The sequence below is a fragment of the Miniopterus natalensis genome, chromosome 10 (assembly GCF_054644295.1).
Source record: "Miniopterus natalensis isolate mMinNat1 chromosome 10, mMinNat1.hap1, whole genome shotgun sequence".
Taxonomy (NCBI): domain Eukaryota; kingdom Metazoa; phylum Chordata; class Mammalia; order Chiroptera; family Miniopteridae; genus Miniopterus; species Miniopterus natalensis.
Window position 1 is genome coordinate 9,806,386 of NC_142090.1, and position 27,157 is coordinate 9,833,542.

The 27,157-nt window shown below is 44.3% G+C and overlaps 1 protein-coding gene across 1 annotated transcript in view; it reads left to right on the top strand.

Moving 5' to 3' along the window:
• The window catches only part of KIAA1549 (KIAA1549 ortholog), a 112,003-nt gene extending 98,001 nt beyond the window's left edge, over nucleotides 1-14,002 (top strand). Inside the window, exons 18-20 of the mRNA XM_087820993.1 lie at nucleotides 1,338-1,495; nucleotides 6,014-6,159; nucleotides 8,224-14,002. Of these exons, the coding sequence (XP_087677119.1) occupies nucleotides 1,338-1,495; nucleotides 6,014-6,159; nucleotides 8,224-8,475 (556 nt within the window). The 3' untranslated portion in view covers nucleotides 8,476-14,002. The remainder of the gene's footprint in view (nucleotides 1-1,337; nucleotides 1,496-6,013; nucleotides 6,160-8,223) is intronic.
• Nucleotides 14,003-27,157: the final 13,155 nt, after the last annotated feature.

The window sequence follows — 27,157 nt, forward strand, 5'->3', positions numbered from 1 at the left end:
ATCGTAATTCAGACTTGGGTGTTTGGCAGACACTGTCTTAAACGTGAACTAGGTGGGCCTGTCACTTCAAGAAAAACACCTGACAGTATCTGTTGCCAGGGATAAAATTACAGTTTTGGAGGCTTTTGTCTGCCACCGTGAACTTGACAGCGCTCTGGTCCTTAAAGACGCTGCTGATGAGCTCAATGGTGATATTAATGAGTGTGATATTTTTAATACTGTGAAATGGAATGTATCAATATCTAGAAAGACTTCAGAACGCAGCGAACTAATATTTTCCAAATGACCAGTGTCATAAAGTCATGCGTGGATCCATTCCAAGTGCAAGACAGACCACCAGTGGGTTTTAATGTAATAGAATATAGAAAGTTCAAGTTCATTGTTTCAGATGCCACATCGCCACTGACCCTTAAGGAAACTTCGTTGAGTATTGGTGTGGTATCAAAGAAGAAGGTTTATCTGAAATATTGAATATTAGCTGAAAAGGCTATTAAAATATCCCTCCCTTTCCCCCCTACTTACTTATGGCAACTGATTAAATACAAAGTATATAAGAATCCACATGTCTTCTCTAAAGGAAGTTTGAAAAAGTAGTAAAAATTTTCTTGCTAATTTTTTTTTTGGGGAAATATAGTTAATTTCAGGGAAAATGTTAACATGTAATACATTTAATAGTGTTATTTTAAGTGAATTTAAGAAATAGGTATTGAAAAAATTTCTAAGTTTTAATTTCAAATACAATAGATATCTATAGATACAATACATACAAATAAAAGCTCTGGGAATCTTCACTATTTTTTATGAGTGTAAGGGGATCCTGAGGCCGTAAGCTTAAGAAGCACTGCTTTCGAGCACTGGTTTTCTGCCTTGAACTTCAGGATCATCACTGGAACTTTAAAAACTACCAATGTCTGGGCCCCACTTCTAGAGATTCTGTTTTAATTGGTCTGGGGTACAGTGTGGGCATCGGGGCCTTTAAAAGCCCCTCAAGCAATGCTAACGTGTAGCCAACTTGATGACCACCCCTTTAGTTCAATGCTGGAGATGAGCAGCCCTGGCCCTTGACTGCACCTTCTCTCGACCTGTAAACTAAAGTATTTCTTCTTTCATCATCCGACAGAGATTTTTCAAGCATCTGCTAATTCTGGCCACTGATCTGAGGGCTGGAGACTCAGCCGTGAGCAAATAGGAAAAGTCCCTGTCTCAGGAGAGGAGATGGACAATAGGCCAGTAGCCAAATAGGTCTTGTTTTTCTGTAGGACTCAGGGTGCAGCTGATCCAACACCAGGGCCAGGGTGCAATGTGGTCCTGATGTGCTTGGTGTGCTTTGCTTTCAGACCCGGTTTTGGCCCTGGTTTGCTGCAGTCTTCGGAGCTGGTGCCTCCCGAGCCCCAGCAGCCACAGGCATCAGCTGAAGCCCCATTTGCTGCCCGAGGGATCTACTCTGAGGACATGCCATCGGTGGCCCGGCCCCGGCCTGTCGGGGGCACCACAGGTACATGTGGCTATTTAGCTTGCGTTTCTGAACTAGAAGATGCTTGCTTTTTGGCTAAATTCTGGCAGAGCTGCTTTCCCTGTGACCCTGGTGAGATGTAGGCCGGGGAGGTGGGAACAGAGGGAGGGGCTGAGATCCCATGACTGCCGGCTGCTGATTCTTTCCTGAATCAGCATCTCAAAAGCTCCCCTTCGCATGGAATTCACAGCACACCTCTTCTGGGGAAAACAGTTCTAAATTCTTAGGGTTAAACGGATAGATCTATGTCTGAGCACTTGTTATGGCATTAAAACAGGTATTTGTTTTACAGAGAGCACTTTTCCAGCTTGTAAGAAACAACTCTAAAAGCTACTGGTCAGTGACTAGGGTGGAGATTTTTGTTTTATTTGGTCACTTCTGGGAGGGTACAACCACTGATTACTCCTTGAGCCTCACCTCCCTCATTGTTTCCCTTCTACCTTTGTTAATATGATCATCTTCCCTTTTAAAAATTTCATGTCATTTTTTCATGCCTCTGTGCCTGGGTGCTGCTATCTCCTCCCTGCTGCCAGACATGTGGCCCCCGGGGAAGCAGGTAGCCACTTGGAACCATGGTAGCTCCTTTCTGCTCCTCTTTCCAGCCCTCATTAAAAAAACTGTCTTAGTGTCATTTGTGGGTAACCAGTGCCACTCTTAATAATTCAACAGTGAAAGACCACTTTTTCTAAAGTGGTCTACAAATTCATTATAAGACCTTTAAGTGTTTGCACATAGCTCTTCTTTCCTTTTAGTATTTAGGTTACTTTAATTACCTGTCGAAATTGAAATAAAAATTTATACCAGAGTATCTCTGCATAGGAAACATTGATTGGTTTCCTCCTGCATGTGCCCCGACCAGGGCCGGGAATTGAACCTGCAACCCAGGTACGTGCCCTGGACTGGGAATTGAACCTGCAGCCCTTCGGAGCGTGAGCCCATGCTCTAACCACTGAGCACACCGGCCAGGGCTTGTGTTAATATTTGAACTCAGAACAAATTCTCATCAAGTTCAGTACATGCTTGACGTTGGAGTGATTTGTCCCGAGATCTTATAAATCCCCAGATTTTCAAATGCTGCTGTACCTTCCACTTGGTTTCCTTAATGGGTCCAAGGGAAGTGTAAGTGGACAAGCTAAGAGAGCTCCTGCAGACCCGCAGTGAGAGCCGCAGCACCCGACAAGGCTGATTGAGCTGGTTCCTATATGGCAGCTGGCTAGTCTGCCCCACCAGTTTACCTGAGATCCAGTCGTACCCCAAAATTACAGATTACTCTTTATGTCGCCAGACATCATCTCATGGCTAGCTGATAGCATAATGCTGTGTTTGTGAATGTTGTTCAGCGTTCCTAAGGCATCTGTGTAGCTTAAGATGCTGAGTGCTTTCCGTTCCTTGTACAGCTAGCTCTGCGTACTCTGGAAAATCCTGTCACCACTCATCTTACCGCGTTTTATTACAAGGGCTCACAGTCACTCTATTTTCCCCACTCATTTCTTCACTCTCCCTTTTGAAAACTGAAGCTTTAATAACAGGTGCCATTCATGTTAAATGATGTATTCTGCTATTTTCTAACTTTCTAGAGAATGTATACCTTTATTATTTTTAAAAATTTATCTTTATTGTTGAAAGTATTACAAATGTCCCCCCCCCCCCCCCCCGCCAGCCCCCTCTCTGGGCCTTCACTGCACTATTGTCTGTGTCCATGGGTAATGCATGTACACATATAAGTTCTTTGGTAAATCTCTTTTCCCCCTCTCCCCTTCCTTCTGAGATAGATTCAGAGACATGGAAGCATACAACAGACTGATGATTCTCAGAGGGAAGAGAATATATACTTGAAATTAGTTTAGCCAGGCCAGTGTTGTTCAGTGGTTGAGCATTGACCGATGATCAAGGAGATCAAGGTTCAATTCTCGGTCAGGGCACATGCCCGGGTTTCGGGCTTGATCCCCAGAGGGGGGTGTGCAGGAGGCTAATCAGTGACTCTCATCATTGTTGTTTCAATCTCTCTCTCCCTCTCCCTCTCTCTGAAATCAGTAAGTACATATTATTTAAAAAAAAAAAAAATCAGTGTAGGCCAATTCCAAATTTGCAATAATTGGTGGATAATTATCCATGGTCTCCTTGGTAGTTCTTGTATTTTTCATTGTCTGTCTGCCTGTCAACTAAACAAATAACATATCCTGACATCCTACAGGGTGTCGCATACTTTACAGGTACTGTGCCTTGCAGTGAGTCTTGTTTCTTCTGTTAATTGTTGCATAGCACGTATGCCAAAGAAAATTCAGACATGTTCATTTTTAATCTACAAGAATATAGAAATTATATGTAAGAAACATTTGAAGAAATTATTTTCGAATACTTTCTAATAGATTAAATTGTGTAAAAACTTGTAATGAAAAAAATACTAAGATACTAGAAGAGTTCCCTTTCTGACTGTGTAAAATTATCAAACATATATATGTCTGAAAATTACCAAAAGCAAGAGGATAGTAGTACCTGGGGAAGATTTACAGCAGATATGACCAAGAGGTTTTTTTATTACAGAGGATGGCTCATGTAAATTGATAAATGGACAGACCTCAAAGGGTAGGAAAGATAAATGGCCAAAGTATAGGAAGAAAATACACAAAAGAAATGTGTGTGTACCATATGAAAATAAATGTATGAAGAACACTATTACATTATTTCTGGTGTTCGTGTAAATCATTAAACTTTTGGAAAGCAGCTTGTCAATGACTTAATGAGCTTTTGGTTTGGTAATTCCACTTCTGGGAATCTAGGCTCCCCTTCTCCCCCCATATCCAAAATATTGGAGAAAAACTACCTGGGCAAAGATGTTTATCAGAGAATTATTCAAAAGAGCAAATAATTGTGAGCTCCCTAAATAGCCAGTAATAAGGGCATCAGTGAGGAAATGGTGTAGCTTTTTAAAATGAAGAGCTCAGAAAGAGCCAGAAAAAGGGAATTTAAGATTTCTGGGTTGCCTCCTCTGTGTTTGGTACTTGACCTACTTTATCTCTTTTAATCCTTGAAATAACACCACGAGGTAGGTTTCTTTTTATCCCATTGGAGAGGCGAGGCGTTGGGGCCCAGCAGGAGCGATAGCTGGGTGCTCAAGGTCGTGGGGCCTCCAGGGCTGGGCTGGGATGCAAACCCAGGTTGTTGGGCGTGATGTCCCACGTTGAATCATGGGGAAGCCTGGTTAAGTGAACAAAGCAAGATACATAATGTGTCTGAAATGTGATACCAACTACGGTCTCGGTCTCAACACAAAGGTGTTCTTTTCTCCCCCTGCAGTTGTCTGAATCTTTGTAAATAATGGAGCACTGTGCTGCATTTATGTTCTTTGCAAGATTCGCTCAAATGATGTCTGTTGGGCAAACAGAACTGATAGTCCCAATCATTTTAATACTGTTACGAATCTTCAGTAACTGACAAGCGTGCCCGCAAAGTACATTGTTCTGACAGGAGCCTGGAAGTTTTTTTCTGACCTTTGGTTTTTGGTTTTTATTGTATATCCAAATAAAAAGCGGAGGAGCTCTTTTTCTTTAAAAAAAAAAAAAAAGTATTTGCTTAAGGGAGGCTGTTAATCAGACAAGGAGAGGAGGAAGAGACTTGAAGATGGAGAGAACTGCCTCCCTGACCTCTGAAATCTCTGAATCTTTATAGGACTGGCCTGAGCATCACAGATGAATTTGGTGACCCCAGGGGCATTTGGAAATAAGTCATTTTATTTCACAGTGCTTAAAGATCACTTTTTTCCTCCTTTAATCTGCAGATTAGGGATGTTGCCATATGCCAGAAGTTGATGGGGAAAAAAAATAAATTGGTTCGAGCCCGGTCTTCCTAGCCACATGAGCCACAGCACGTGTGAGTGTAGGACTGAGCTCAGAGAACCTTCTGGCTTTGCCATCAGTGCACCTCACCAGGTTGGGTGGGTGGCTTTAAAGTTTTAACTGTGATATAGCTAAGTTATAGGAACAATGTGAGTATAATGAAAATATACTTTAACAGTCTGAATTAAAATAAACACGCACCCTGCCTTTTAAGAAAAAAAAAAAAGTGTATTGTGTTTTTGGCTCCTTGTGAGTCTCAAAGCCACGAGCAAGAGGAGCTGGATTTTGGCTTCTTGATGGCGGCTCCTAAACCTTTGAGGCCTTTTTTCTCAATAAATAAATTTGTCCTTGTTTGTAACCTCTGCAGAAATGAATGGAAGGGTCGTTTAGTTAAACCCTTTCTTCCCACCCTTTGATGTCTAGCCAGAAAATAAGACCGTCACCATCAGCCACTCTATTCAAAGGAAGCGAAAGCCCGTGAACCCAGCTCAGGGTCTGGTTTTCTTAGGAAATGTCATTCTCTGGAGACAGAATTGGTGCCGCATTTGAACGATGCTCATATTCCTGTCCCCAAGGGAGGGTGGTGGTCACAACCAAACAGCCTTCCCGCGCGGCCTCGCTCTCCTGCCGGTGGTGACCAGGCTGTTCCATTTTGTCCCCTCAGGCTCCCAGATTCAGCACCTGACCCAGGTGGGAATTGCCAGCAGAATCGGAGCTCAGCCAGTGGAGATGCCACCAAGCAGAGGCGGCCAGTACGGGGGACCGGGCTGGCCTTCGTACGGAGAGGACGAGGCGGGCCGCAGAGAGGCCGTGAGTATCTGGTGCGGGGTCACCGCTGAGAAGTCAGGCGTAATCACTGAATTCAGCTGCTTCTGCTCTGGGGATAAAAACCTGCACGAGCCAAAACTTCTAACCTCGCTCAGTTTTCCCCCGTTGAGTGTATTTTTGCCTGCAGTTTTTAGATGATAGGTTCCCTCCGACCCAGAGTGGGAGAGTATTTGCATTGCACTTTTGGAAAGTATATACTTTTTCTTGAAGCAGATTTTAGGCTTGAAGTCTTAAAAAAAAATAACATTTTAAAAATTAATAAAGTCAGTGTTTATTACAGAAAATCTGGACAGAGACCTAAGTAAACAATTTTTCAAAATTTTTTTCCATTTTTCTATTGTGGTAAAATACATATAACATAGTTTACCATCTTAACCATTTTAAGTTAGTTCCTGGTTTTTAATACATCCCTACTGGTTTACAGCCGTCACCACCATCCATTTCCATCTCTTTTCATCTTGTAAAACTGAAACTATCCTCATTAAACCCTAACTTCCCATTTGTCTCTCTCCCCAGCTCTAGGCAGCCACCGTTCTCCTTTCTGTGCCTGTGATTTTGACTTTTAAGTAGTGAATGTGAACCTGTAGGTGACTGAAATCTGGACCTGGTCTTTGGTGCGATGGCTGTATAAATGTGCCTGACCTTACGCCCTCCTGGCTCACTGCTGTGCTTTCTTGTGGGTTTATTAATATCGTGTCCGTTACGAGCACTGGGAATAAATGCTTTTGCCATGAGCGCACAGTTTGGGGCCTTTCAAGGCACAGGGTTTAGTTTGGAGGTTTCTCGTCACTCTGGTCCCTCCTTTATAAGCACAGAATCAGTACAGACACAGGTAATTTCTACAAGTGCTTTCCTTTGCTTTTTCTCAAGAATTTTATATCCACAGGGAATAAATATATGAATTTGAAAATACAAACCAAAATAATACCTTTCATTGGTCCTCATCCTCATTGCATTTACGTGTTTTTTAACAAATACGCTAAATTCCTTTAATGACTGGATGCTTTTACTTAATGAAGGGAAATTAACAGTAGACTATAACTTTTTCCTAAAAGATGCATTATTATAGATCTCGGGCGTTGGCCTTCTATTTACTGACATCTTTCCTTTCCTGCCTTCATTGTGCCAACTTGGTTTCATCAGGTATTTGGATTTTCCTGTCAAATCCAATGGTCACGTCAGCGTTCCTCCCTATCCCATTTGGAGAAGTGAAATGTGCTAGAGCTCGAATGCCACGTTCACCAGGCTAGTAGCTTACTCTTAGCATAGGTGGAACCGCAGATTTAGAACTCACGTATATGCAAAGAGAGATTTTTCAGTGAAAAAAATATGAAAAAAGATCACTGAAAAGTATAATAATTCTTGCCAAACACCCTGTTCTAGAGGGTGGGGCACAGGTGGGTTTACAGTTGTGAGTGCATGAAACACAGAGCTTATTCTAGTGTTATTATTTATTAATTATTGTAGTATTTTCCAGATGAGCAACTGTAAACCTACTTTTGCCCCACCCTGTATAATGGACATATAAGCAAAACTGTGAAAGGTTTCAGTGCGGATAACTTTTTAAAGAAAGGGCTCTACAGAGCGCTCAGTAGACAGACAGATAAAATGGACAGTGATTTTGGATCTCGCTCCCTTTCCGTGGTCTTTGTCAGTCCCCCTGCCAGAACCTGCTTATCCCTTCCAGCTCTCAGGTACCCTCCTCTGACCTTCCTCCTCCACGGGGTGCTCCAGCCTCCCTTCCTTCTCAGCTCTCGGGGTCCCTTCCTGTCCTCCCAGCGGCCACTCAGCTCCACGCACACAGACACACAGACGTGGCTGACCCGAGTACCCTTTCTGTCATTCTGTATTTCTGAGGCCCCTGTTAAGGTCAAGTGCAAGGGCTTCTTGATTGCACTGCTGTCCCCTGACTGATTTCGCCACGGTTACTACCCTCCTTTCCAGCCCAAGGTTTTCCTACAGGAGGGCTGAGTTTTTGGGTTTGAACCTGACTTTTCCCTCCTGTTCTCATGTGGCAAGTACAGGGCCCTCTGCCGTGTTTTTCAGACACACGTGCTGGGACATCAGGAGTATTCTTCACCGCTGTTCCAGGTGCCAAGGACTTCAGGCAGGGAGCCCTCCGCTCCCCCCGGGAACGCCCCGCACAGGGGGCTGCAGGGCGCGGGGCTGGCCTACGCCACCAGCTCCACGGAGGACCTCCAGCCCGGCCACTCGTCCGCGTCCCTCATCAAGGCCATCCGCGAGGAGCTCCTGCGGCTGTCCCAAAAACAGACCTCCGCGCACAACTTCCACAGCTGATGGGCCTCGCCTTGCATTTGCCAAGTATCCGCTTCCCGTGGAAGCAAGACTCAGAGGGGACCAGCCGAGGGGGTGTCAGCAAGAGGACCGGCGCCCCCAGGGCTGGGGGCCCCCCGAGCAAGGGAGCAAGTTGCAATTTGAGAAGATGCCAGATGCCATAAGTCACGTGAAGCTCACGATGCTTTTATTAAGCTGGCAACGTGCTGACCACTTGGGTTCCCGTTGAGATTTCTGGACTTTCGGCCAAAAGCCAGCAGCACTTCACGAAAGACAAACCACAAACCTAAGCTAATGGGATTAGAAGTTGGTCTCCTTTTTCAAGGCGAAAGATGCCCACGTAGGGAATGTATAGGGCTGAAGGGCACCCAGCATTTCCACGGGAAGGCGTGTTTGAGGCTGGTTTGTACGGAGAACCTGCTGCTTTGTTTTCCGAGAGAAGAGATTTGAAGACGTTTTGTTAACAGCTTATTTCCCTCTTTTTCTCCATAGGAACTTATTTTATTAGTGATATTAACAACAAGGATACTAAGACTGTTCGGGAATTTAAAAAGCTACTAGTGAGAAACCAAATGATAGATTGTAGAGCCCAAGATTCCACATGAAGCCATCCCCTGCATTTTCCCTTCTACTTCTGGTGCTACTGCTCCGAGGGCCCTTCCCCTCTGTGTCTGTGAAATGCGACTTTGGCTTTTGCAATGGAAGAATATGTTAAAGGTTTCATTTTGTTCTAGAAAGGAAAAAGAAAACAAAAACACCTCCCAGATGAGGGGAGAAAGCTTAATATTTATTTGTTTATTCAAAATACATATCAAAGTTTAGATTTACATTCTTAGTTGTATTTGCTGGTTTTTAATTGGGCACATGGGACTCTTGAGAGCTTCCCACTTCAGCAGGTACCATCCTCAAGGCCAGTCCTATAGAAAGAGGTTTTCAGGAGGGCCAACCAGTTCCTGCGCTTTGCAGAGGAATTCCTCACAAATTACGTTTGAATGAGAAACGGTGTATAAGCAAAAATTATGTTTAACCATTTCCTAGGGCCACCAAATTGGGATTCACGAATACGTTCCTAGTGGTCACATTCTCTGTGTGTTCAAGACCTAGAAATGAAACTCAGTTCTTGGCAGCCCCTCTGCTCAATCAGGAAATGTGAAGAGCTTTGGGAACAAGGGGAAGGAGAGGGTCATTCTGAATGTGTGATTTCATTGTGCTTGACTCTGCTCAGTGACTTGAAACCATCTACGTGCTGTGGGCCTGACCGGGGGCATCATCTCCCTCGAGGTTTACTCCTGAGGTCACCACTCCCCGCCCCCACGTTAGAGCGAGGGTTGGAATAACAAGGGCTGTTTCGTTTTCTGGAACCTGAGTAAAACTCAGAAGAAAAACAGACTTAGATTACACATTGCTACTATGAGTCCTTTTTTATTAGATCAGCTAATATTTTAAACAGCAGATAAGCAGGCAGAATTGGGGGGCTCTAATCAAAATCTGTGTCACCTTTAGGAACCTTGAAACAGCTAAAATCGATTTCTGCAGTGTAATCGTTGTTCCAGAGCCATGTTTCTGCATTTGGTTCCTTAAGCCTGTCTACAGCCTTAGAGTTCAGGGCAGCAGTTTCTGGGACGTGAGGTTGCAGCCACTCTTCATCTGTCGGCCTCTGAAAGAGGAGGGTTGGGGCTTAAGTCTCTAAAGGATGTTAAGTTAGGGAAAGGGACTCCTTTCCAGGCAGCCCTCACAAGCTCCAAGAGCGTGGGAGCGAAGGCCTCCTTCTGGGCTTGATTTCTGACCCTCGGTCTTGGTTTAATACCCACAGTGGAGGATTCTCTTTGCATGTCATTCAGAAATACCAGGTTTCCTGAAACATATATTAAGAACTTCAGGCATCCAAGCAGAATTATATTATGGACACCATACAGTGAATTCAGGTCACATGACAGCAAGTGGACTGAATGCAGGCCCATCTTCTCCCGTTCTGCCCGGTGTGGTCGGTGTTTGCACCAAGAGTGCACGAAAAATAGTTACCTCCTTTGGACATTGAAGAAATGGGCCTCTGTTGTAAAGGGGGCTGCAATGGCGATTGTGATGCCTTTCAAACTAGCATAAAAGGATCAACCTGTATTCTTGGAACTGATACACTTTTAAACCAATGTCAAGACCAAAGAGAACATATAATAACTGGTGGGGTGTGGTGTGGTGTGAGCAGGCCCGTGGGATCACCAGCACTCCTGTGTTGGTTGTAAAGCACACCCAGGTTGCTCGTGTTTTCTCTAAACACTTGCCACCAAAGTTTTACCAGTCACCAAACTCAGGACAGACTAGCTGTCATGGGGAGCACCACACCCACATGGGTCTGCAGACACTCAGCCAATGTGACCCGCTTAAAAGGAAGGTCCATCATGTGTGCTTTGGAGTTCCATTTATTTGAAGCACTCTAAAATGAAAAGTTGAATTTTATGTCTCTCCTTTTTTCCTATTTTCAAAGTTCCAGTGGTAATGTAAATTTGAATCACAAGCTGTAAATTTGAGTCAGTATTTTAGAGAGTACTGTTGGAGAAATGATCATTTTCAGATTCTACTTTGTCATGAACTCCCTATGTCAGGTCCCTTCTCTGAGCCTCATTGTCCCCGTCAGCCAAAAGAGGACAGACCTCCCTTGCCCCCTTCCTAGGATTTCTTATTGTGAGAATCAGATGTGATCATGTGTGCAAGCGTCCCTTGAGAAGGGTGCACAAAGCACTGTGAAAATGTAAAATATTATCTGTATGATTATGCTGGGATGGACGATCTGAAATGCTGTGACCCACCGGTGAATGAGTTCACATGGAAGTACCCATAGCAAAACTAAAGGCCTCATGTGACTCTTCCTCTCTCCTGTTTTTGCTTTAAATTCACTTCCTTTTCCATTAACTTTTAAGCAACATTTACTAAACTCCTTTCATGCTCCTGATTTTCTGCTGTTTCTGGCCCCAAAAAGGTCAAACATGAACCCTGCCTTCTGGGATCTTAGAATCTAAGTTGGATAATACAGATGGGTATAAAAGATGGGACGTACACATAAATAACATGGTTTAAACGTCAGTAAAATTTGTTTAAAGTGAACAAGTGCATTAGGTACTCAGCAGAAGAAGTGGAAAGGTTCATATTTGGAAACAGGATCTTGGGGAGAAGTCCACTTCGGCAGCTACCTGAGTGAAGACGGGGAGCTGCCTGGGGAAATGGTGAGATGGCGCGGGGAAGCCTAGAGTGGACCTGAGGAAGGATGGAGTAAGTGGGTGAAGCCGTCACTGAGAGTGAACTTGATTCTGATCTACAATATGAGGACAGAATTCCTAACCACACTGCTTAGGGAGTTTTGTAAGGTGAGGAAGTGGTGGTGTGAGTACACATTTGGAGAAACATAACGAGAAAATGACCAGGCCTGTGAAGTCTACGGAGGAAGAGATCCATTCTGGAGAGAAGGGGAGTGTACCAAGCTCTGCCAGAGGACCCGATGTAAAGCATGAAAATAGCGGTAAGGACGCCACCATCTGCTCCAGTGCTCAGAGTGGATCTCAGTGGCCTGCCATTGGGCCACATTGAATCCTTAGTGTAGCATAATAGTTTATAAGTACATACATTTGACTTCTTAACAGCCACCTACATGTTTTTCTCCCAATTTTATTTAATCTCAGAGTATGTTTTGATTTCGGTGGCACATGGGTTTTGAGCAGCAGACTAAGTGGGTTTTTTGCCAATCAGTCTTTTCAGGGCATGAGGTGTGTGCAAAGCGCAGGTGCAGGTCTGCCTGAGGGCTGTGGGCTGAAGCAAGCAATTCTGTGCTTTATGAGCCTCTGTTTACCTGTGAGCAGGGTCAGCGCTGACTGCACTGCACAGCTTCTTACTGCTCCAGTGACCAGACCAATCACTCGGACACTGGTTGGCATTTGCGGTAACTCACGAGTTAATCATTAAATAAACTTCTCTATCCCCTTCGTACTAGATTCTTAGACATGAATGAGTGTGTTGGTTGGAAGGAAAGCTGGTTGCGGTTCTGGGCAGGGGGATGGGCACCTCTAGTCTTAACTACCACACTGTCTTTAGCTCTAGTTGAATTTTAGCCATTTCATTTCTACCTCCAGAGCGAGTCTCCAAAGCCAGCCTCCAGAGCCTGCTTGTCTGCATTCGTCCCAGACAGGAGTGGGAGAAAGTCCACTCATACCTGCAAACAGACCATTGGCCACACAACCCATTTCTCTGGGATGGTAACTTGAACTTCGTTTTTACCTTTAATCCAACACATTGACATATTCTTGTAACGGGTGAGAGGGGTTTCTACGAGCAGCTGCTGTAACATATTCATAAAATGTCATAGGCCGACACTTAGTACGTAGTGAACTAGGAGTGTGTACATTTCAGGTTTCTTTTGATATTTTTGGAGATGATTTTCAGTGTTTAAACGAGGACTCCTTTGTATTAAAAAGACTTGAAAACCGAAACCTCACGGTACGAACCTAACTCCGTGCTTGTGTGTGTGTAATGGTACACTTGAGAGTTGATCTTAAGAACACGCAGCAGCATTGAAATTTAGGAAAAGAACATTGAAATGCCTTTGGAAACACGAAACAAAGTTAGGAACCCGGCGGCCAGCAAGTGAGAAGGAATGAATGTCTGAAACTGAGGAACTCTAGTCCAAGTTAGTTTCCCACAGGGTAGATCCTGATGCAGGGGGCTTGCTTTTCCAGGTTTTTCTGCTCCGGGGGCCACTTTGAATTTAAAGGGGGGAAGGGGGAAGGGCCAGAGAGATGTAAGCGATTTTGGTCTTGTAGGCCCTGATTCCGTGCAACCGTTCTGGACAACTTGGAGCCTCATGCCCACCAGATTTCATGCATTCACAACTTGACCCTCTGAGTTAGGAATAGTACAGGCTCGAGTTCAAGCCGGACCCCTGCGCTGTTCCTACAGATGTGGGGAAGGAAGGAGGTGCTAGAGGATCGGAAGCTCCACCAACGAACTCAGTTGGTCTAAACACCAGAGGGCTCATTTCAGAAGAGGGGAGTAGACTGAGCTTTTCTCTCCTCCAGAGCATCGTCCAGGGAGCATGCAGATCGGGCTAGCCTTACCCTTACAGGAAAGGTTGCTTAGTAGAGCCGCCCTGGGATGCCCACTTGTCCCCTCCTACTTTGTCAAGGTCCATATTCTCCTGACCCTCCCTGCACTCTCATTCCGAGATTATGAGTGTTAATGTACGAAAATACGCAGAGGACATTGAGGCCACTCGTGGCATCAGTACTGCAACTTGAACTTGACAATCATGGTTTGCTGGTCTCAAACGGGCACTTAAATTTTGGTATGGGTCTATGATTTAGTAATTGAATCCTTCCTTCTCTTTGTCAGTTATGTTTCTACCCTTCAATTAGCTGCACTGTTTTCTAATGTGCTGTAGAGTTTTGGAAATAATTTATGCAAGTGTTTGGTTTCCATGTTTACAATTTATACAGCTTTCCTAGCATTTTAAATGGAAATGTCAATAAATGCTACGAATTGGTGTCAAGCGGTATTTTCTGTTTATTTCCTTTGCAACGCGACATAAAATGTGCAGGTTGAATGAGATGATTTTTTTTTTTCTTTCCATTCTCTAATTTTTGTGTTGCTGGTGAGAAAACCTAGGACTTTCATTTTCCAAGCATTTGACTTGAAAGTCATCTATTTAGTGTGTGGAATTGGCAGAATTGTTTTCGCTCACGTTGGCTGGTGCGACTCCCTTCTACTACCCACTAATCAAATCAGTGCTTCCACTGAGGGCAAATTCATTTTGGAATTAAAAGATTAGGACTCTACAGTCTAGAAAGATAAATGAGAAGTTCAAAGTCTGGACAACCTGGAAAGGTAATAGTGTGAACCTGGAGCTACTTACGAAACCCAAGAAAATAACCCCTTGAAACTGAGCAAAGCAAAGGGCCTGTGAAACACAGTGGGACCTAACGAAATGAAACGTGGACCCCTGGAGAGGATCCTGACACAACCACCAAAAAGGTAATGGGTGGGGAAGTGGTGAAACCCAAATAAAGTCCATAGTGTGGTTACCAGTTTATGCAAAGGTTAATTTATTGCTTTTGCCGGCTTTGCTGTGGCTCTCAGGACTTTCATATTAGGGGGAGCTATAGGAAAGGTATATAGAAACACTGCATTATTTTTGCAGCTTTTCTCTAAATCTAAAATTATTTAAAAATTGGGAAAAAATTTTAAAAAATAGGGAAACAAATTAATCTGGCCCAGGTAAAGCCCATAGCCTCCTCCCCACCCCTGAGGCTCATATGAGCCTGCCCTGGGCATCCACAACCTAGAACCTTCCATACTTCTCAGGGCAGCCAGCTCTTGCTGATGACGAAACCACAATTAACAGTTGTATGTCTTGGCTGAAAATAAACCTTCATGAAGGAGACTTTAGGGCCAAGGATCAACCAGAAGGAGAATTTGAACCTAAAAATGAAAGAAAATAGACCACTATGAAAGAGACTGTAAAGAAAGTATGTTTCAAGTGTTTAAAAAAGAAAACCAGTAAAGAACAGAATAGGCTATTCTGAAAGTTTAAGCACATTTGACAAAAAGAAAAATTAACCCTTGAAGGGAAAATAATGTAAAAACATAACGTATACACACAATGGTCAGATAGTAGAAAGAGCTGAGGAAGTAATTGTGACCGTTTTAATGTATCTTTACATTATGTTTCATACAGCTTTAGATTGAAAACAAAAAGCAACACAGTGTAGGCCAGCTGGTACAACTCGGTCCCCTAAGGGATCCTATGTGCCTTCGATGTAAATAGGCTCGAAATGGTAAAAGAACAGGGAGTTACGAGGAGCAGCTAAGGCTGAGAAGAAAGGTCAGGCTGAATTCCCACGCCCGGAGCCTCAATACGGAGCTGACGTGCATATGAGTTTAAACCATAGTTGGCATAATTGGACAACCCTCTTTGGCCTGTTCAGTGTTGCACCTGCCAAGCACAGCTTAAGGCAAGTTAACCATAAACAATAGCAAATATGAAGACAGCTCTTTTTTTTCTTTTTTTTTCTGCAGTGCTGGAATTAGATTAATGAAATGTTTTGATTGTTGTTGGATCGTGCACTATTTATCTGCTAACTCTCTTCCTCCAAGATCCCCCACACTTTCCTTGTTTACACCCTTCTGGGGAGTTCATGAGGGGTGGTGGTTGCTTTCTCTGGCGTTGGGGATTTGAAAAATTATGGCCCCAAGTCTAGATAATCCACATTTGTGTAGTTAAACTATTATTTGTTGTACTTGTGCCAAAGGATAGCATTACAGACGCGTAAAACAACATCTCTGGAAAACTCACATTATAAGGTTTAGAGTGGCTGGGTCTTGGATGGTTGAACACGCATTAGCCTAAGGACTTAGATCTTGATTCTGTGATGTGATGATATACCGCAAATAAGTGGCTTCCTTCAGCATTTTATTGTATTTCAGCATTTTTAAAATCCTGAGATGGTTCTAAAGGAAATACTAGTACAAAGAATTTTTTAAAAAGAATGGCTTAGGAGCTAAAATGGGGTTGCTGCGTTTCAGTGCAAGTGGATGTTAAACTCCCCCCCCAACAGTCATTCTGCACCGTGGCCACCTATGAAGAGCCGCAGGGACGTTGTTTTTAGCGGAGCTCAGGATTCCCCTCAGGTCCTCCTAAGACTCTGAGAGACGAGAGGACTCACTGCTGCCTTTGAGGCCAAGAGCCTGCGTGTGTTTGGATAGCTGTTTTGTATTTCCCTGGTACTGTTCTGCCTGGGTTCCTTGTGAGACACGAATTAGGAATCAAGTTTTTAAAAACATCTAATGAGCCAAATTTAAGTCAGAACATCATATGACTATATGTAGCCCATTAATCCTGACCGTTTTCGCTCTACCTTTCCTGGTCCAAATGCAGATTAGCAAAAAAGAAGGGAATAAAAACCACTGGAACTCCACCATCAGAGATACTGCAATCAAACTTTTAGTAAGTTTTGTTCTTTTTTTTGTTCTTTTTTCTTTTTTAATAAGTAGCCAACTTAATCTTGTTTGGCGATTGGGACTGGTCAGGAGATTTGCTTTCTAATTGATCTCGCAGTAAGCTGTTGATTTGGATTCAAAGCAGACAAGGGCAGGGAGAGGGCCTTAGACTTGGTGCGGGAGATAACCTGGAAGGAAGGGTGGGCGGCATTTTCTAACTGCCGGAGGACAGTGACACCATGACCTTGAGAAGTGCTCCATAACGTTCGGTTATGCCATAAAACCAAGGGGGAAGATGATGCCGTTTGGTATGTCTTGGAAAGGCAGTGATGAATGAAGTCGAATGGTTTATAGAGGTCCAGTCAGAACATGTTTTATTGTGCATAACTGCGAAGGATCTTAATTCCAGCGTTGAGAATCTCATGCAGCAGCAAATCAACTCGCTGAAAAGTGACTAGATTGTGCGGTGGTGATGATGCGTGAAGGCGTTCCTTAACCATGTTCATTCAGTACAGACGTGCGGTGGGCGTAAGCCCTGGGAATTTAGGGCGCGTCGGGGAGTGGGACAGACAGGCCCCCAGCTCCTGCTCCAGTGGGAGGCCGTCAGTAATCAGCATGGAGGCCATCGTGACCTTGACAAGAGCAGCCTCAGTGGGGTGCTGGAGAAAGAAGCTCGAGTGGAGTGGGGGCGAAGACTAGGCCATGGGAATGGAGACAACAGCGAATTCAGCCAACGCTTCTGATGTTTTGCTGAGAAGGGCGGCGGAGAAGGTGGTAACTGGCAGGTGGGGGTGTAGGGTAGATGACATAGGGGTGCCCAGTAAAATATAGGGCGCCCAATTTGAATGTCAGATAAACCAGGAATAGATTTTTTTTAGTTTAAGCGTGTCTTAAATAGTGCATGGGACACACACACGAAAATATTATTTGTTGCTTACCTGGCATTCGAATTTACCCCGGTGTCTATTTTCATTTGCTGACTGGAAATGACGGGTGTCAGTGTTGTGTGCCAATGGGGGGTCCGTGGAGTGGCGGAGGTGGGTATTGATAATGTAGAAACCAGAGAAGAAAGAGAGGGGGGCTGGGATTCAGAGTGTGATGGGCAAACTGGCCTTGGAGGAGAGGATATTTTCACAGTGCAAAGGAAGGAAAACAGAACAGCACAGGTGCAGGTGAGTCTGCAGGTCTGCAAAAACTCACAGCCTGTTTGGTTCTGGAAAACAAAAAGCAAAAACAATTTCAAGTGCATTTGTTACCATTTCTTTAGATTGATAGGTTCAGGGATTTTTTAAGTAGGCAGCAAAACATTAATTCACAGTAAATTGTCTAACTTTGTTGCTCGTTTAAAGATGAACTCTGCTTCATTTTCCATGGCTCGTAAAATACATTCAGATTCAGGCCAGCACCTAATGCAGGTTAATAGTGCCTGTTATTTAGGGGAACATAATGACTGAGGAACACGGTGGCATTTATTCTTTTAAGTGTGTGTGTTTTCTGGACCAGAATGTGGCCTTTCTTGGTGAATGTTGCACGTGAGCATGAGAAGAATGTGTAACCTGCTATCGTTGGATATCGTCGTCTATAAATGTCAATTAGATCCGGCTGGCTGATGGTGCTGTTCAGTTCAGCTATGTCCTGGCTGGTTCTCTGCTTGCGGGCCCGCCGGTGGCTGAGAGAGCGCTGTTGGAAGGCTCCGCTGTAACAGCAGGTTCATCTGTTTCTCCTTGCAGGTTCTATGAGTATTTGCCTCACATTTTTTCTTACTCTGTTATTAAGAATATATACATGTATGTCTTGGAAATCGGGCTCCTTTATCATTTCGTAACGCTTCTCTTTATCTCTGGTAGATTTCCTTGCCCTGAAGTCTGCTCTAAAATTCATATAGCTACTCCGCCTGTCTTTTGATTAATATGAGTATGGCATATCTCTCACCATCCCTTTACCTTAACTCTATCTTTGTCTTTGTATTTCAAGTGGATTTCTTGTAGACAATATATAGTTGGGTTCTTGTTTTTTTAATCCATTCTGGTAGTCGCGGTCTTTTAATTGGTGCGCTTAGACCATTCACATTTAAAGTGATGATTGATACGGTTGGGTTACTGTCTGGCATCTTTGTTACTGTTTTCATTCATGGACCTTTTCTTTGTTTCTGGCTTTTTGTTTCTTGTTTTTCTTGTCTTCTACTCTTTTTCTGCCTTTTCTGGTTTTGTGAGCATTTTATATCCTTCCATCTTCTCTCCTCTCTTACTATATCAATTTTACGTCAATTTTTTATTTTTAAGCAGTTGTCCTGGAGTTTGCAGTACACATTTACAACTAATCCAAATCCATTTGCAAATAACACTATAGTGCTTTACAGGTAGTACAAGTTCCAAGCTCTTTATATGTTGGACTGAAACCCAGAAGATATGGTGGTTTTTAATTCACAGTTAAATACACATACACGTGTGCTACTCAGACATACACGGTTCCCCGGAGTGTTGCCCAAGGTTACTGTGCAACCAACTCAAACAGCCCTCAACATTTTGGTAAAATTCCTGCCGGGAATACATCTCCTATGTATGTATTTTATTTTACCTCATTGAGGGACATACAATTTTCTATCCTTTCTTCACTAGCACTGTCATAAATATATTCTCCTATCATTAAAGACTTATTTTTAGCATGATTTTATGTCTGTATATACATTTTTCCAAATTCTTGTGTAATTTAGTATTTATCTTATAGCTCCCGTGTATCTGAGTTTATTTCTTTACTAAAAACTTTTTTTCTTTAGCAACCTGATTACGTTTGTTTCTCTGAATGCGGTTGGCACTCCCAGCTCCTTTAACATTTCAGCGGAGGAATTGCTGACTCCGCCATTCTTGGTTGAATGTGAGGCGTGTGATAGGCTCTGGGGGTGGAAGTCGGAGATCAGGGTGACAGCCTGGTAGGGAGAGGGACCTTTTCCAGCTTGCAGATTTCTCATTGTATCCTCACATGGCGGGAAGGGCTGTATGTCTTTTCTGCATAATTTAACCATTCCCCTAATGTTAAACACTTGGTTGTTGCTGATGTTTTACTATGATAAATAATGGTGTCTAAATATGCTTCTGTATAAATGGCCTAATTTTCAGATTATTTCCTTAGAATAAGTTTCTAGAGTTGCAGTTACTGAGGCAAATGGTCTGAATAGATTGAAAGGGTCCTATTCCATATTATCAATTATTTTTCAGAATCATGAGCCAGTTTTTTATCGCCATTGTCCATTTTTAGGATGCGTCTCATTGTGTCCCCCCCCCAGCATTAAATAATAACTTTCATAGTTACCATTTCACATCTAAATAACATCCCATAGCAATGTTACCTCACCATTTCCTTGCCCTTTGGTATTTAGGGTTCTTTTCCCAATTATGTTACATGATCTAGAATAGCAAAGTATTGTAAACAACTGTTACTTTACCAGACTATTTGCTAGCTTTTTATCCTTTGATTTATTTTTCTATTAGACAAATAATCAGCAGTAGGTCATAAGATGGGGATATTTTCCGTATGTATGGATTTTAAGGGGCTCTCTCATAGTGTGGTGAACATCATTTACTGGAAGTCACCAGGCAAGGACAGGCCATCCCTCTGTGAGGTGTGGTTAAGTGTGAGAGAGAGTGTGTGTGTGTGTGTGTAAGAGAGAGAGAGAGAGAGAGGGAGAGGGAGGAGGTGGTGGGACCCATTGGCTTCTAAGATTCCTTCCAGCTCCAATTCTGTGAGTCACTATTGTCCCAGTAACCCAGGCAGTCTTGCAGATAAGAATTTAAAGCAGCCCAGCCGGGCGTGGCTCGGCGGTTGAGCGTCGACCTGGGATCCAGGCGATCGGGGTTCGATTCCCGGTCAGGGCACATGCCCGGGTTGCGGGCTCGATCAGTGACTCTCTCATCATTGATGTTTCTGTCTCTCTCTCTCCCTCTCCTTTCCTCTCTCTGAAATCAATAAAGATATATATATTTTTTAAAAATTTAAAGCAGAGAATTTCAAGCTTGGAGAGAATATGTATATTAAATATTTTTTAATCCATGCTGAGTTGTTTAGACTGACATCACTAGCCAACTCATTATCTTCGTGGGTTTCTTGGAAATCCACAGATGCAGGTAAAAACAACTTCTGTAAATCGCATTAAATGTTAAACTAAATATCTTGGGGTAGCCTGGCCCTTGTGGCTCAGTGGTTGAGCATCGATCTATGATCTAGGAGATGGCGGTTTGATTCCCAGCCGATTCCCGGTCAGGGCACATGCCTGCATTGGGGGCTCGATCCCCAATAGGGGGCGTGCAGGAGGCAGCCGATCAATGACCCTCTCACCACTGACATTTCTATATCTCTCCCTCCCTCTCTCTGAAATCAAGAAAGTCATATTTTAAATAAATAAATACCTTGGGGTTAAAAAACATTTAAATGTTATCACCCTTAGACCATCAGGGACATCGGCTTTGCCTTACATGCCAATTCCTCCCACCCCATAGGTTGTTTGCCACCCCCCCCAGCCCAGGGCTCTTCACAGGGAGCTGCCCTTGGGCAGGCGGGAGGTGAGAGGTTTGCTTGCTCCTGTTGAGCTGGTGCCTTCCCTGCGTTACCCAGGGATGGGAAGGAAGGCTGCCGTCCTGAATGCCAGCTGGAGATGCTGGGAGACTGCGGGACGCTCCATTTGTCTGCTGGAAAAACAGCTCTTACAGCAGTGTATGCAGTCTGGAAAAATTATTTTAAAATATTAAAAATAATTTAAAAAATGTTTTAAAACCTCTGCATCCCTGGCACCTACATTCTGGTGTTTTATGGAATAACGTGGTCTGAAAGATTCTCAGTATAAACCTCGTAGGTCACGATGCCCGTGGTTTTCTCAGCATCCCAGCGCGGAGCATGCCTGTCACCCAGCCTTGTAACCCGCTCAATTGTATGTTCTCGCCGCTAGGACAGAGTTGCAGAGCTGACCAGTAGCATCTACATTTTGGTTCATTTCTAGGAAAAAACACTGTGGCCTCACTCATAGTTCCAGAAATGTCAATGGCAGAGTTAATCTCTTTTCTACATTTCTCCAGACCTGGCATGACCCTGCACATCTGCAGATGAAAAAGCTGCCTGGAGCCAGGACTGAACAGGGCAGTAAATTTTATTTTTTTAATTCAGCTAAAGTGCACACTTACCTGGAGTTTTATTTATAGCCCAACCTTTAAAAATACCACATTAAAAGAAAAATGCTAAGTGATACAAATCAATAGCAGTGTTTTCTTCAGGTTCAAAATGGAATTGAATTCAGTAAATCGAATGCAGTCTCTAGCAGCAGGATGCTGTGTATCTTATGCTTGGGTGAGGCATGGGCATGATTGATGTCTGTCCTGGAACAGGGACATAGAAACTGAAAAGTCAATTGCAATTTCTGCGACAACTGAATGAAATCTCCACACGCTGACTGCAAAAGCAGGTTATTCCACAATACTTCTTTTTAATTAAGAATGTGTTTCTTCTATGACCCAGCATTACTCCATCTGGCAATCTTATCCAGGGAAATATATTCACAGACCCACAAAGAGCATGTGAGGGCTTCTGTAGCCGTGTGACGTGGACGTGATGCTTGGAGCCAACCTAGGGATGTGTCTCCCAGATAATGGAGAAGGGACCCTCGGTGTATCAGGAAAATGCTCTAACCAACTGAACCACCCGGCCAGGGCCTGTAATCAAGCTTGTTTTTGTTTGTTTTTAACTTTAGCCCTTTCTTTCCCATACGATTATTTATTTATTTACTTATTTATTTTTAATTCTCACCGAGGATATTTTTTCCATTGCTGTTTCAGAGAGAGATTGAAAGGGAGGTGAGGGAGGGGAGAGAGAGGGAGAGAGACATCAATGAGAGAGAGACACATCAATTGGTTGCCTCCTGCACGCACCCAACCGGGGCAGGGGATCGAGCCTGCAACTGAGGCACGTGCCCTTGGCCGGAATCGAACCTGGGAACCTTTGGTCTGTGGGCCGACACTCTAACCACTGAGCCAAACCGGCTAGGGCTGCAATTTATTTATTTAAACAACTCGTTTGCAAATGTTACCTAGCAAGTGTGTTTTGTACCAGACAAACCTGTAATTGAAGCCAATTTTTACATCTTATGTGTCATTTCTTTTTTCTCAGGTTTTAGCAGCCCTTAGGACACCTCTGTGCAAATTTAAAAAGGTGCCCATTCCTCAAGGAAAACTGAGTGAGTTATGAACAACCTGAACTACTCTAGAAGGGCTTTCCCCATCCCAGTGGGCAGCAAGCAGGCTTGGCCCCCATCCCTGACACGCTCTCACCTGTGCCTGTGGCCCCAGGGCACCCTGTGTTGGCCTCTGTCATCTCCCTGGCCACCCAGAGCCAGGCAGGGACGGAATCCTGCTTGGCAGTGTCAGGCAGCCAGGACTGGGTGTGGGGAGTGAGCTCAGGGACCCCAGAGCATGGTGGGGACAGGGTGCTGGTATGCGTGCATGGTAGACTGGACGTGTGTGACCCTGGGGCTGGTATCTGTCACCTCCAGTCATGTTTCCCAAGGCAGGGTCTCCACCGCCTGACCTGTTCTTGGGCAGGTAGTGTGTGATGCGGGAGAGGAGAGCTGTGATGGGCCAAGGGAGGTGCAGGAAGGCTGCCTGGGACCGAGGGTGAGTCACCCTGCACTCTCATGGCTGGAAGCTGCATAGGGGACTGCAATCTGTTTGTCTAGTTGCTCCACGTCTGTGGTCCATACGTTGCAAGCTCTTGAGCACAAGGCTACACTTGGTTTCAAGTTGAAACTGCTGTTTTTTTCAAAATATTCCTTGTATTAGTTTGCTAGGGATGCTGTAACAATGTGCCGCAAATTGGGTGGCTGAGACCATAAAAATATATTGTCCCGCAATTCTGGACTCTGGAGGTCTGAGGGCTGTGAGGGACGGTCTGGTCCAGGCCTCTCCCTGAGCTGCTGCTGGTTTGCTCGCCAGCTCTGGGGTTCCTTGGCTTGGAGAAGTGTCACCTGATCTGTCTTCATGTTCACGTGGCATTCTCCCTGTGTGCCTGTCTGTGTCTGAATCCCCCCTTTATACAAGGACAGATTCAGTGAGGGTGACCCATCTTCACTATATCTGCAATGACCCTATTTCCAAATCAGGTCACTTTCTGAGGTACTGGGGTTAGGGCTTCAGCACAGGAATTTGGGGGGGCACAATTCATCCCACAACACTCCCCTCTCAGCAGCTCCCCTCATTTTGACCCGATGAGAGGAATTTCCGAGGTAAAAAAAGATCTTTTTCAAGGTACAAAGAACAGGACAAATGTTTCAACAAAGAGGTTGACAAATAATAGTACGGAAATAAACAAAGACCACCCAAATGGGAACAAGCCGAAGCTATTTTTCAGAGCTTGCCTTAGGAAGGGGTCGGCCACCACCACGTTTGGCAGAGGCTCAGGCAGGCAGGGGAGTGGGAAAGCTTTTTAGAGGAAAAGAGTTAGGCCTCAGGTCTTCAGGGGCCCTGACCGGAGGCTGCTGGCCTGGAGCCGCTGTGGGCGGGCATGTATGCTGGGTGAGGGGTGCATATTTGGCTTTCTCTGGTTGGTCCTAAGTTGGAAGTGGGCACAGATATTAATTCAGTGAACTGAAGTTGTCAGTTATTCACCAAATCCTGGCTGTTGGGGCCGATCGCTGTGGAGGCTGCTGTTTGGCTCCTGGCCTGGTCGCTGCAGAGAGAGTGGTTCGACTTCTGGACAAGTTGCTGTGGGCGGTGGGTTGGCTTCCTGGGCTGGTTGCTACAGATTGCGGGTCAGGGTTCTATTTTTAGATCTGGCCTGGCCCTTGTCCATTTGTATATTTAGTCTCTCATCATAGAATTAACTTGTTGGGTAGACCCGCCAGTTACTCGTTTCCACAAAGGGCTTAAAATATGTATAATTATAAACTTATAGAAACAATAATTTACATTTTTTCCAACCTTGAAACCCCAAGTTTTCCCAGGAGCCGCCTCCTTTGTCCTCAGAGCTCGGTTGCTCCACTGTGGCTATTTGCACAGCCCATGTGTCTGGGTCTCCTCTGATTCACGGATTCATCAAACATTTACTGAGTTTTGCTGCATACCCAGGACCCAGGTGCTGGTGGAAGGAATCAGAGGTTAAAGACAGTCCCTGCCTTCGGAGAGATCAGTGAGAAAGACAAAAGGCAGATACAATATTCCAAAGAGCTCAGCTGTCAAAGATGAAGTGGACACTAAATTGATAACGACAGATTTTAATCAATAATATACGGTCGCCATGGGAAGGGAGTCCAGTGGGAGCTGAACTCAAACTTTGGTTTGTGTAGAGAAGGCTGGGTGTTTTACAAGGACAGTGAAGGAGTGGGGTTGGGGTGTGAGTGGGGGCTCCGTAGAGTCAGGGAAGTGAGAAATTAGAGTCGGTCAGTGTAAAGGCTGAGTAGGCCAGCCCGTCTGCTAGCTGGCAGTCCTCAAAGTTAGGATCTGCCCTCCCATGAGACTGGGGACAGAGGCCCTGTCCTTCCTGATGACAGTTTAAACTTTAAAGGTCCTGAGTTGTAGGGTGGATGGATGGTCGGATGAAGAGATTATAGATATAGATATAGATAGGGAGACAGATAGATAGATGATAGATAGGCACAGACATTTCAATTCATAACTGTGAGCACATTTGAGTAAATGCTCTAAGAAAGGGACATTGGTCACAACAAACGGTAAATTCTTCAGACATTGGTCACAACAAACGGTAAATTGTCAGACATTGGTCACAACAAACGGTGAATTCTTCTGGCAGCCCGAGCTGTCCCGGGCAGTTTAAGGGGGCGCTGGGGTCATCCTAGAGATATGGCCTTGAGTTGTTAGAAACCGTGTTAGTGTTTAAGTCTTTTAATGTGTGGGCAGGGGCTGGACAAAATCATTTGTGTTGAGAGGCTATAGTTTTTACAGGCCAAAGTTGAAGCCTAGTCAAGAAGTGAGCTCAGGGGAGCTTTGGTCAAAGACAGAGTCCTTGTCACAGTACTGTCCTGGAGGTAAGCATAGGCCATTGAGGTGGGCATGTGTTCGTGTGTGTGTGTATGTGCACGTGCGTGTGCATCCAGGGAGGAAGGGACAACCTGAGTTGGAAGATCAATCCCAGTGAACCAAATGAACCCAATCAGGAGAGAGAAGGGGGGCCTAAGAACAAGGGCAGGTCCAGGTTTATGGGGCCTAAAACACATACCTTTAGAGGGCCTTCCTTTTTTTTTTTTTAAGTGCCCTTGGCTAGAATTGAACCTGGGACCCCCCAGTCTGAAAGCCCACACTCTAACCACTGAGCAAAACTGGTTGGGCTAGAGGGCCTTCCTTTAAAAAATGAATTACAAAGTTAGGTTGAGGGCCTCATGGTGGGTGTGGCTGGGGCATGCAGGTAAGGGGACCCAAAGTTTAATCTCCTCTTGGTTCACTGCAAGCCTGCTTCTTGGGAAGGTATGTTCCAGGCTATGTGAACAGCAAGGAGGAAAGCATGGAGAATAGAGACAGCCTGGCATGTTTAGGGAACTGAAAAAATTCAAAGCTGGGCTTCTTGCAGGATACGCAAGAGGTGAAGTAGAGAAATGTTGGGGATCTGATTATAGAAGATATTATGGGTCATCTCAAGAGTATGGATTTTACTCTGCCCACTGCGAGGAGTCACTGGGGGACTTTAGGTAGAAGAGTGACTTGATCACTTATACATGTAATAGAAAGGCCACGCTGGGCAGAAGTGTGAATGGGCTAGAGCCTGGTAAGGCTGGTTGTAACACCAGGTAGGACAGGGCACCTCTACCACTCATCAACGAAGACCGTGGAATCACACCTATGACCTCAAAACGGATGCCAGGATTCAGACAGACAGAGCTGTTCCTTGTCAGACATTTCTAGACTGGTCTTTCTCTAAGTTTAAAAATGTGCTTACATTTATTTTGGTGGAAAAGAGGCCAAAGCTAGCCTAAGACTTGTTTTTGATTAATTTTGTATGGCGCAACATTTCATTCCACATATAAAATTCTATATTTAGTTTATTTGTCCTCGGGTATCATGCACATAAAAAGGAATAGCTTTTAAAGTGATGACTTTTAAAGTCAGATAATTATGCCACACCTCAGTGTTCACTTACTATTTCTGCATAGGACATTTTGATACTGAGATGTCTGGAACATCATGAGCTCTGTGTCATGCAGTCTAACTGTGCTGAGGACAGCAATGACTACTACAGGCAAAAATTTTAAATGAAAGCTACATCTACCATTAGGCAGGCCCTGCTGCTCTCTACCAGGAAGCTCTTAGATCCCTGGAAGTTGATACTTGGTTTTTTAATTTATTGACAAATCTTTATTTTGCTAGAATAGATTCCATGCTGAGAACCAATCAGAGATCCAGCATCTGGGAAGCAGAGCTGTCAAGTTATATAACCATCTTTCTTTCCTGTCTCAAAGAAAAGAACGATTGTTTGGATTGGGTCTGCCTTCCTCTTGGGCAGATGAAAGAAAAGCAATTAACAAATTACCTAAACTTTAATGTGACATGGCGGAGCATCTACACACAATTCACTTCCATGCAGTCTAAGAATCTACACGTGGCCCCAGCTGGAGGAGATCTCAGACACCAGCTGGTGCGCGGATTCTCAGCTTTTTAAGGCAGCAAATTAAATCTCACCACAGGGGCCTGATACATGAAAGAGACCAGAACCCGGGCTCTGG